This window comes from Salvia miltiorrhiza, chromosome 6 (assembly GCF_028751815.1).
Source record: "Salvia miltiorrhiza cultivar Shanhuang (shh) chromosome 6, IMPLAD_Smil_shh, whole genome shotgun sequence".
Classification (NCBI taxonomy): domain Eukaryota; kingdom Viridiplantae; phylum Streptophyta; class Magnoliopsida; order Lamiales; family Lamiaceae; genus Salvia; species Salvia miltiorrhiza.
The window spans coordinates 9,542,321-9,553,971 of NC_080392.1; the positions used below are offsets into that span (position 1 = coordinate 9,542,321).

An 11,651-nucleotide genomic window follows, 5' to 3' on the forward strand; every position below is an offset into this window, starting at 1 on the left:
CGCCCCTCAAACACTCCAGGAAATATCAAATATATTTCACGCTTCTACCTGCATCACCATGCCAAATACATTCCAGGTAATTAATTAATCTCATATAATTATGTACACCTTCCGTCCACCAATTCGTGTCATAAGAGAAGAGGGGGCACGAGTTTTAAGAAAAAATGTACTCCCTCCGTCCCGCTATTGTTGGCCACATTCTTTTCGGCACGGAGATTAAGAAATTGAGTGTTATGTTTTAATTGAGTGTGGCCCACCAAAATTAGTGAGTAATTTTGGCATTTTTAGAGAGTGGCCAACAATTGTTGACTTAATTAGTGAGTAATTGTTGACTTTATTAAAATAAACTTTGTCATTTTTAGAAAGTGGCAAATAAGTGGGACAAACCAAAAAGTAAATGTGGCCAACAATATTGGGACGGAGGGAGTATTATTTATTTATTGAGTGGAGGAGGGACACGCTTTTTAAGAAAAAATGATTTATTTGTTAAAAAAATAGTTACTACAAATAAGTATGACACGAACTGGTGAACAGACCAAAATGACAAATTATGACACGAATTGATAGACGGATGAAGTATTTCATTTCAAAATATATGAGCGACGAAACTTGGCCGTTGAGTATCTTAGCGCGGCAGCCGGTTGAAACTTCCGGCCTTACTCGGCGGCAAAGAGAAAGGCCGAGACCACTAAAACATGAAGAATTTCGGCAGCCGTAATCCTTCAAAAATAACTCTGATAATTACTTTTGAAAACATAACTTCATTTGGGCGCGCTAAGAGTGAAGTGCAGTGCACTCCCTTTTATCATAATTTTTTTTAATGAAGCTAATTACTATATTTTTTGCCTACTTTGTATAACTTCAATACGTATATAATTTTTTTTCATTTAATCAAGCTCTTATATAAATTTATATGTATATTATTGTATCTACAAATTTATTTAACGTTGTGAAAATGAAATGATTCCCACGCATATTGCGTGCATGGGTGAATCTGGGTGATAGACTAGTAACAATAAATAAAATAATTAACGGCGGCCGTGCCTTCTTATTTTATTTATACATATTATTTCTTAATTGTACAGTTTGTACTGTTAAGATACTCCATGGATATGCTAAATAGTTACTATAGTATGCAAAGTTGAGGTCTAGCTAATTCAGATGATAAAGTTGAGGCAGTGACTCTCCTTTGTTAGGGATTTTCGGCTCATTAATCCCATCTGCATACGAGTAATTTTCTCATTTTTATGTGGTTAGTATTTCCACCTTTGTATGAGTAGTGATCTCGCCTGTGTGCAAAGAATCATCATCTGAGATATGGAATGTAGCCTCTCTAGAAATAAATCCATGATATGATATGCACAATACTTTATATATATAATGATAAAGCGTGGTGCATAAAATATATATTTATTGCTTACCGATCAGGCCTAGTTCAAGTGATAAAATCGATGCATCCAAAGACTCTCCTTTGTGAGAGGTCTTAGGTTCAATCTTACATGTGTGTCGATAATTTTTCCACCTTTGTGTGGTATAGAGATCCCACCTACGTGCGAGGTGGTTTATTTAATTAGATAATAGATATCTCTTGTAATTCTAAAAAAACAAAATGTGTTGCTTTATATAATTAATACTCCCTCAGTCCGCCAAAAGTATTCCACAATTACTATATTTGGCGTCCGCAAAAAGTATTCCACTTTCCTTTTTAAGCCATGGTCCCACCATCCACCTTTATATTTTATCCTTACAAACACTCTTTATTTACAAAAAACTCACTCCAAATTCAATCTCAACCACACATCTCATAAAGTGGTGGGGCCCTTTCTCCACTACATCAACATCATCACACATTTTATTAAACTCCGTGCCCGGCCAAAGTGGAATACTTTTGGCGGACGGAGGAGGGAGTAGAATTTAATGGGATTTGCATTTGGCATCGACAGTTTGCAGGTTGTTCTCTTTTTTCAATCACAGTACTTCCTTCTCTCTCACCCACTCAAACCAGCCTTCTCTTTATAAGGGTTTGTTTCCTAGGTTGTGAGAAGTAGGAAATTCCGCATTCTCTCTCTCTTTGAGACAACATGAGAATGAATGTGAAAGAATCGACGATGGTAAAGCCAATGGCAGAAACGCCACGTGGGACTCTGTGGCTGTCAAATTTGGACATACAAATACTTGGTAACTACCACAGCCGCTCCGTCTACTTGTACAGCTCCAATGGCGCCGCCAACTTCTTCGACGTTGGCTTGCTGAAGGCGGCTCTTGGTCGGGCTTTGGTTGACTTCTACCCCTATGCAGGGAGGCTGGAGAAGGCGGATGACGGGCGCCTCCAGATTAACTGCAACTGCGAGGGAGTGTTGTTCGTGGTGGCGGAGTGCGACGCCGCAGTCGATGACTTGGGTGATTTTGCGGCCCGCGCCCCCGACCTCTCCCTCGTCCCTAAAGTCGATTATTCCGGGGGGATTTCCACCTGGCCACTTTTGCTGCTGCAGGTAAATCTCTTCTCACTCCCTCCGTCCCATTATTTTCGAGCACCACGATTATGAAAAGTGTAGTTAGCGAATAAAGTAAGTTGGTGTATGGTTACTAATGTTTTAAATAATTAATTTTTTATTAAAAAAATATGAAATATTACTAGTAGAACGTCTTAACATTACTAACTATTTTGTAGTTGACTCGATTCAAATGCGGTAGCATTTCCTTGGGCGTTACAGCCGACCACCACGTTAAAGATGGGACCTCCGGCCTGCATTTCATCAACACGTGGTCTGACATAGCCCGCGGCGTCACCTCTGTGGCCGTCCCCCCGGTCCTGGACCGCCGCCCCCTCTCGGCGCGGCAGCCACCGCAGCCCAAGTTCCCCCACGATGAATACCAGCCCCCGCCGCAGCTCATAACCCCTCTCCCCATCACCGACACATCACACGCAGTATTCAAACTCACTCCGGACCACCTCCGCGCCATCAAGCAGAGCTGCAGCGGTTATTCGACGTACCAGGCGGTCACCGGCCACGTGTGGCGCTGCGTCTGTGCGGCCCGCGGCCTCCCTCCAGACCAACCAACCAGGCTGAAATTCTCGGTGAACGGGCGTCCGAGGCTGCAGCCGCCCCTGCCGCCGGGTTTATTCGGCAACGTGAACTTCTATACCACGTCGACCGCTCTGTGCGGCGAACTGGTGTCGAACCCGGCGGGGTTCGCGGCGGAGAAAGTCAACGGGGCGGTGGCCCAAATGAACGACGAGTATTTAAGGTCGGCTATCGACTACTTGGAGGTGCAGCTGCCGAGTATCCTCAACACCACTGCCCGCAACGAAAACTTGGTGAAGTGTCCTAATCTTGATATTACGAGCTGGGTGCGGCTGCCCTTTTACGAAGGGGATTTCGGGTGGGGGAAGCCGGTTTATGCCGGGCCGGCAGTGGTTCAGTATGAAGGGAAGGCTTATTTGCTCCTTGATCCGGAGAGTGATGGGAGTTGGTTGCTTCAGATCACGCTCTTCAAGCCGCATATGGACGCCTTTCACAACTTGTTTTATGATATTCCTCCGTCCACCAAAAACATCACAATTTGATTACCCACAACTTGTTTATGTCTATGCTTTGATGTTGGTCTCGATTGTGTGTGTGTTGAGTCGAACCACTTTGTTTGTCGTATCTTTTATTTCAAATAAACACTATTGCCTGCTCGAGTGTGTGACAAAAAATATTTTATATATAAAATTTAAGGAAGAATTTTTTATTATCACTCTTTTTCTCATGATAAATTTATGTAATAATTATTACCTGATTTAAAAATGTGTCAAGATTCGTGGGACGACCCAAAAAGAAATACGTGTCAAGATTTGTGGGATGGGGGGAGTACTCTTTTTGAAAGATGGAACATAAAATATACTCATTTTTTCAAAACAATAAAATCTACCCATTTAGGGCATTTTTACTCTTATGTGTAATTTGGGCATTGCTCGACACTGAAGTGTCGAGCGTCGAGCACTGAACTGTCGAGCATCGAGGTGTCGAGTAATAGTTCAAATTGAACTATTGCTCGACAATTCGAGCATCGAACATCGAGTGTCGAGCATCACATGTCGAGCAACTGAGAACTATCGAGCGAGGTGGAGGCGTCAAGCGTCGAGCATTGAACTGTCGAGCAAGGCGAGCAATAGTTCAAATTGAACTATTGTTTGACACCTCGAGCATCGAGTGTCGAACAACTAAGAACTATCGAGCGAGGCGAAGGCGTCGAGCGTCGAGCATTGAACTGTCGAGCAAGGCGGAGATGTCAAGCGTGGCGAGCAATAGTTCAAATTGAACTATTGCTCGACATTAAGTGTCGAGCATGCCGAGCGAAGTTCGCGAATCGAACACTATAAAACAAACACGCGAATCTTCAAAATATATCAACTCAATTCAAAAATGTTGTCATAAACATTAAAATAGTTTTGAATAACAATAACTCATGTATAGAAGACCTCAATATACTTTTCAAACCATCGGATTATGATCGAATCAAAGAAACCCACAATTGAAGAAGCTTTGGGGGTTTTGAAGATGAATATTTAAAAATTATTTTGTTTTGTGTTTAATGTTGAAGTTGCAGAGATTTATTCACTACCAATTTTAGGCACCGGCGGCGTAAAGGCGCCTGAGGCGCAGTGGAAAGAGAGAGAAGCGTGTCTAAGATTTGGGGATTTGGGAGGCAGAGGATTTGTTTTGTATTTTCTTTTTGTTTTAAGGGTATCTTAGTCCTTTCAACCCCAAAAAGAATACATTTTATACATTTCTTTTATAGTGTGTATATTTTTGTTTTTGTCTTTCAAATAAGGTAAAGACTACCATTAACCCCATTTATAATCTATAATCTATACTATATTAAAAAAGCAACTTCCAATTTAAAATCAATTTGAAATTAATTTCAAATTGAGTGCCAATTTTATAGTTATAATAAAATTAAAGATTTATTAGTAAACTATATTTTTTCTTTTCATTTCCTTTTTCTTTATCTTCTTATTTTCTTTTGCTTTATTTCTTTCTAAAATTTTAAAATTCTACTAATTATAAAATATTTAATATGCATATCAAATTAAAGATCATGATAAGAGCTTTAATTTGATATATTTTATATAAATATTTACTTTAAAATATAAAAGTTATATCTATTTAGAGATTAAATTTTCAAAAAATGCTCTCTCCTCTCCTTTTTCCAGAATAGATCTATTTTAATTTTTTTTTTCTTTTTTTTACTTTTGTGTCTAATTTTTAGACTTATTATTTTTGTCTTTTCATAATATATGTTTTTAATGTTGGGAATTTTTTATTTTTTTATTTTTTCCAATATTCAGCTTAAATATATTCTAAGAATTTTTTTTAGATATATATATGATAATTGAGTTGGCATAGTGATTGTGAAAATTTATACATTACTATTGAAATACTCATGAACCTCACGTGAACCCTCCGCCGCCTCTTCTCTGCTGGACGATGGGTCTCCGTTCGCCGGCCGGAATTCATGACAAGGGGGCTCTCAACCTCCCTCCTATCTCCACAAACTTCGATCCTCCACGAACCCGCCCTCTAGACGCCTCTAAGAGGCACTCTCTTCAGCCGCTGCCCCTCGCCGCTGCTGCAAATACCAGCACCGCCACTACTGCTGTTACTAGCGCCGACGCCGCTGGTTTGCTGTCACAACTCGATGCTTCTAAGATGCACTCTCTGCAGTCGTCGCCTCATGCTGATACAGAAAAGCCTTATGCAGGCTTAAACGACTTGGAACAGGTAATCCCGTCGTCCGGCGAACCTATCTCTTATGCCGCGAAAGTTCGGCCTACCATGATCAAGAAGCCGGATTTTCCTGCTTATGGCCTTCGTACCCTTCATTCGAAACGTGAGGGAGAGGTCGTTACTTTATCGATCCCGAAATCAGAGTATCAACAGCGTCTTGATGAATTCCAGTTTGCTTTGATCGGAAGGATGATCCTTCGCAAAGGCGACAAGCCGCGTACGTTCGCGGATATTACGCTAGAGTTGCAGCGTATCTGGCAGTGCTCGGATTGCCAATTCATTCCTATGGCTAAGGGTTTCTTTACTATCAAATTCAAGACACTGGAAGCAAAAAAGAAGGCAAAAGGAAACGCGGTTCTCCAGCTTTCAACGGGTCACGTACGTCTTCGAGAATGGTGCCGATACTTTGATCCTTATAAAGAAACCTCATCTCTTGCGCAAGTGTGGGTAAGGGTGTATTATCTCCCGGTGGAATTATGGACTCCAGTTATCATTGCTAATATTGGTCGAGCCCTAGGACATCCGTTGCGTATTGACAACGTTTCTGCTAATGGCCAAGTGGGGCATTTCGCCAGGGTCCTTGTGGAAATCAATATGGCGCTGCCCCTTCTCAATTCAATGTACATCGATGATGGTAATAATTCTTTCTACATTGAATTTGGTTTCGAATCTTTGCCGTTGTTCTGTTCTCGTTGTAAAATCACTGGTCATTCCACGGACAACTGCCGGAGAGCTGCGAAAGCAAAAGGCAAGCAGAAGAATGAGGAAGCGGCTGATCAAGTTGAGGAGAATCATAAAGGAGCTGCTAAGGAGGATCCCAAGCCTGCTTGGCAGCCTAAGGAACAGGTTAATGCCACTAATGTCGAGGATAGTGATCTTCCGCCGATTGGATTGGAAAACCGTTACGGCGTGCTTCATAATGAGGATGATGAGAAGGTGGCCAAAACAGATAATGACAGGGTGGACGAAAACTTTGTTGTTGAGTCTCCCGATATGTCTCTAAATGAAACTGTGGAGGTTGGTGCGGAACGTCTGAATGCGGAGACTTGTGGGGCTGATGATTTTCAGGAGGCTCATTGCATCACTAAGCGACATGATATTTTGGCGTCGGCTGGTAAGGGAGCTACGACTTTCATAGGAGAGGAAGACTCCGGGAGCAGCAAAGGTCAGCATGGGGAAGAGGTTGTTACTTCTCCAATTATGCAGTCGGAGGATATTGCTAGTCGCCTTACAAGGTTAGAAGAACAGGTTAGTCAGGGGATGGAAATGCTCTCCGAGAAGCGAGGGCCTGGCCGCCCAAAAGGTTCGAAAAAGAAGCCGGTGCAGGAAGTTCCGGAAGGTTGCATCAAAAGTCGACTAAGGAATGCAAGTGAACTGGGCTACAAGCCGAGGGAATTTGTAGTTGATCTTAGCAATAGGCCTTGTATGCGTGTCATGGATAATATTGCTCATGGTAGTTGGTCGGAAATGGATGATTATCCAGATTTTAGGTACTGATTTGATGCCTTTACTTCTCTTTTTTCGTTTTTCGATTCTCTTTTGAGTTTCGGACCCTTAGTCTGCTCTTTGTGCTTTCAAGGGATGCTACTTTTTTCTTTTTCTTTTTATATTAAATCTCAATTTCATCAATTGAGTTGGCATCGACTTTATATTAATATAGAAATATAAAAATATTTTCCTTGCATTGCTTGAGATGAAAATGCTAATTAATATATTAAAAAATTAATTTTCAATAAATCAATTTATACGAGATGCAAATGCTAGTTAATTTAATAAATTACTTAAAAATTAAAGCCTGATTGTTCCTTTTTCTCTTTTGCCTCAAATAAATGAAATAAAAGAATAAATTCAACTTTGATTTTTTATGTATTTATAGTAGTTAGGTAGCATACCATATGGAGTATCTTAATGTATATTATACTCGGGTGGTCTCCTGTGAAACCGGTTTTATGGTGAAACCGAATTTTAGATGACACTATTTCAATATATAAATGACACTTAAACACCACAAAGTGTCATTTGTATGTTGAAGTAGTGTCATTTGAATCTGGTTTCACCATACAACCGATTTCACAGAAATTTTTGTATATTATACTTACTAGTGTACCTCCCGCGCGATGCGCGATGATTATGATTTTAGACTCGTGTGAAATGTGCATATAATATATAATAGTGACATTGTATTATATTAACATAGTTTGAATGTAAAATAAATATAACTACATAATACCGAAAATTGAAATGTCATAAAAAAAATAATAACGATGAGAAAAATAACAAAATGTTAAAAAGATGTTTATGCATGTCTATACGTAGTCTCAACTTTCAAGAAGATTAACATATATACACACACACACACACATATATATATATACACCTTTCATGTATCAATGTATCACAAATTAAAGGATTTTCATGATCTTTTGTTTAAGATATATAATTACATATTGCATATTTTATGTCTAAGAAAATTACACCAAAATAGAAAAAAAAATTGTGCAATGAAAAAAAAAAAACATAAGGGCATACACTATGCCCCCCCCCCCCCCCCCCCCACGCGCACGCACGATGCACGTGAATTTAAAATATAATTATATTAAAATTTAACTTTTAATATTTATGAATTTAAAATAATATTAATAAACAACATAACACGAACCATACATTAGATACAATATTATTTTTAAAAAACGTTTAGAACATTTTTTTATAATATGGTTGTTTTCTAATCTTTTTCATAACATAAACATAAATATATAATTTGATGTCTTTTGATAGTGATATTATGTTTTTTTTCTATTAGGTAATTTTATACATTAAATAAATATAAATGCTTAACATAGTAACCAAAATATCAAGAAAAAAAAAAAGAAAAACACAAAATAAGAAAGAAAAAAGTTAACAGAAAAGTTTAAATACGTTTGATCTTTAGAAAAAAGTATACAAATAAAAAATTAAAATGCGTTTAATTTGTTGAATTTATATAATTTTATTTCATATATTTATTTATAATTCCGATTCAATATATAGTATTTAATAACTTTCTTTGGTCTTTAATTTAATATGCATATATTATCCAAGTTGAAACCACACAAAAATAATAAAGTTCCGTTCGATCTTTAGGAAAAAAATAAAAATTTGCTAAATTTTTTGAATCTATATCATTGCATTTTATATATTTATTAATTTCATATTTAATATATAGTATATATATTAAATAACTTTACATGCTCATAAATTTAAGATGCATATATTATCCAAGATGAAACCACACAAAAAATAGTAAAATCGTGTTTTGTATAAAGAATAAAGAAAACAAAATTTTAAAAATTAAACTCTCCACACCTTTTTCAAAAATAAATATAAATACACAATTTAAAAAATACAAATGTTATAATTAATAATAAAAAAAGAGTTAAAAAGCATAAAATTATCCTACTTCATTTCATGCATAAATGGAAATTTAATTTTCTGTTGATTGAGTACACTAAAATGCAGTTCCAAATTATAAAGCTAATTATATTTTTTGCCTTCTTTGTATAACTTCAATACGTATATAATTTTTTTTCATTTAATCAAGCTCTTATATAAATTTATGTATATTATTGTATCTACAAATTTATTTAACGTTGTGAAAATGAAATGATTCCCACGCATATTGCGTGCATGGGTGAATCTGGGTGATAGACTAGTAACAATAAATAAAATAACTAACGGCGGCCGTGCCTTCTTATTTTATTTATACATATTACTCCCTCCGTCCCACTAATGAAGACACACTTTCCTTTTTTGGCTGTCCCAATAATAAAGACATATTTCTAAAAAAGGAAAGAATTAGAGCTTAATTACAACTAATTAATTGAACCTTAATTATGGTATAAATAAGTAGAAAATCCTAATCTACTCATTTCAGTCCCACCGCCTCCCTCATTTCTCTTCACTCCCGCCGCTCATCTCCTCTCCCTTCTCAGCGGAGTCGTCGCCGGCGAACCATGGCCACCGCCGAGCACCCCTCGCCCCTCTGGTGAGCCTTCGATCGCTCGCGCATACACTGACGGGGGCAGAGGGCCAAGCCCTAGCCCTACCAAATAGCACGTCGCCCTTCCCACGCCACCCAGATCCGCCAAACCACCACCGCCCTAAGCCGCCGAACCACCACCATGCGGCTCTGGTCTCCTTTCAAAAACCTAGATCCGCCAAACCACCACCCTCAATTTCTAGGTTCGATTTGAGAGAGGAAGACAGTGGCGGATTTGGTTTTGAGGCGGCGGATGTGTCGCTCGAGATGCGTGCGCGTCTGAAACCGCCGCCCATCCCCCTCTCTTCTCCTTCTCCGGCCGCCGTAGCGGTGAGGCCACCACTCTCCTTCTGAAACCCTCCATCTCCGCCGCCATTCTACCAATTTTTGTTTTGAAATGGTTCTTCCTCTTTCTGCCAATTTTTGTTTTGGAATGAGAATAGTTTTCGTTTGCAATTTGATGCTAATTTTGAATCAGTTTTTTGTGCTAATTTTTTTGGAAAATTTGCGATTTCTAGTTTGATTTTCTGGGCTCCATTTTCGGCAGCATAGCATAGGGAATCGGTGGTGGTGGGGGTGGTCGGCGGCGGCGGCGACGGTGGTAGTGGTCGGTGGTGGTGGTGGGCAGTGGTAGTCCGAGAAATGAGAGAGAGAGAGAGAGTTGAGAGTTAAGTCCATAATCAAATACACACCACAACACTTTATTCCTTAAACTACCTCGTCTTAATCTCCGTGCCCAAAAGACCTATGTCTTTATTAATGGGACGGAGGGAGTATTTCTTAATTGTACAGTTTGTACTGTTAAGATACTCCATGGATATGCTAAATAGTTACTATAGTATACAAAGTTGAGGTCTAGCTAACATATTATTTCTTAATTGTACAGTTTGTACTGTTAAGATACTCCATGGATATCTTAACAGTTTGTACTGTTAAGATACTCACACTCTAATTCCTATGGTGACTCGAACCCCCAACTTATTGGTTGGAGGGAAATCGTCTTACCAATTGATGAGGAGTAATATATGCAGAACAGAGAAATGAATTTGGATAGAAGAATCATTCGGGTCAGAGGAACCATTTGAGCCAGAGGAATGGGTTCGGTCAGAGGAATCGCCGAAGTCGGAGGAATGCTCTACCCACAAGATAGTTAACGGTAGAAATGACCACTTCACCTGGGAAGCGCCAGAGCAGATGAATGAGCGAAGGCATGCGAAATTACCACGGTACCCCGACCACGCGGGGAACATGACCTCAAGGATGAAATTACTATTTTACCCCTAGCATGTATCTATAAATATCCATGCACCTGTATCATGTATTTACACGTGTTTTCTATCAATACAACAGCAAGTTCACTTTCTCTCAGCAATTCGACTTTATTCTTTCAATTTTCACGATCAACACTAGGTAAAACTTATAATCTAACCATAATTCACCGATTAAAACACCACCCACACAATCACGATTCACCACCAACAGACTGGGCTTCATCGTCTTACTGCAAGTACATTAATACTATCATAATCATCAAATTTACAAATTGTATAAAAAATTAAAGTCTAATTTATTTTTTCTTTCTTTAACATTAAAGAGAGGAATAAAAATTTAAAATTAGGATTTGAGTTGTAGGCAATTTTTAAATTTGATTCTATTGGTTGTGTAGTTTATGGGATTTTAAAAACTAAAAAATGTAATAGAATAAAAATGCATATTATTGAGTGTGGACGTCCGCATAGGGTGCGGGTCAACCCACCCTGACCCGAAACTTTGACCCGCACTCCAAATTATTACATTTATTTATAATAATTGTTACTTTTAATAATGATAAGATCATATACATTTATTCTCACAAATAT

At 38.5% G+C, this 11,651-nt stretch overlaps 1 protein-coding gene across 1 annotated transcript; it reads left to right on the plus strand.

Moving 5' to 3' along the window:
- The first annotated feature begins 1,931 nt into the window (after positions 1 to 1,931).
- LOC130988511 (rosmarinate synthase-like) lies at positions 1,932 to 3,741 on the plus strand. The gene is made up of 2 exons (XM_057912381.1): positions 1,932 to 2,492; positions 2,672 to 3,741. The coding sequence occupies exons 1-2, from the start codon at positions 2,082 to 2,084 to the stop codon at positions 3,566 to 3,568; spliced, it is 1,308 nt and encodes a 435-aa protein (XP_057768364.1). The 5' UTR covers positions 1,932 to 2,081; the 3' UTR covers positions 3,569 to 3,741.
- Positions 3,742 to 11,651: the final 7,910 nt, after the last annotated feature.

Bases quoted from the DNA above. Each gene is read 5' to 3' on its own strand.
- LOC130988511 (XM_057912381.1), top strand. From the start codon at position 2,082: ATGAGAATGAATGTGAAAGAATCGACGATGGTAAAGCCAATGGCAGAA. The intron at 2,493-2,671 runs GTAAATCTCTTC...ACTATTTTGTAG, and splicing joins GGCCACTTTTGCTGCTGCAG to TTGACTCGATTCAAATGCGG.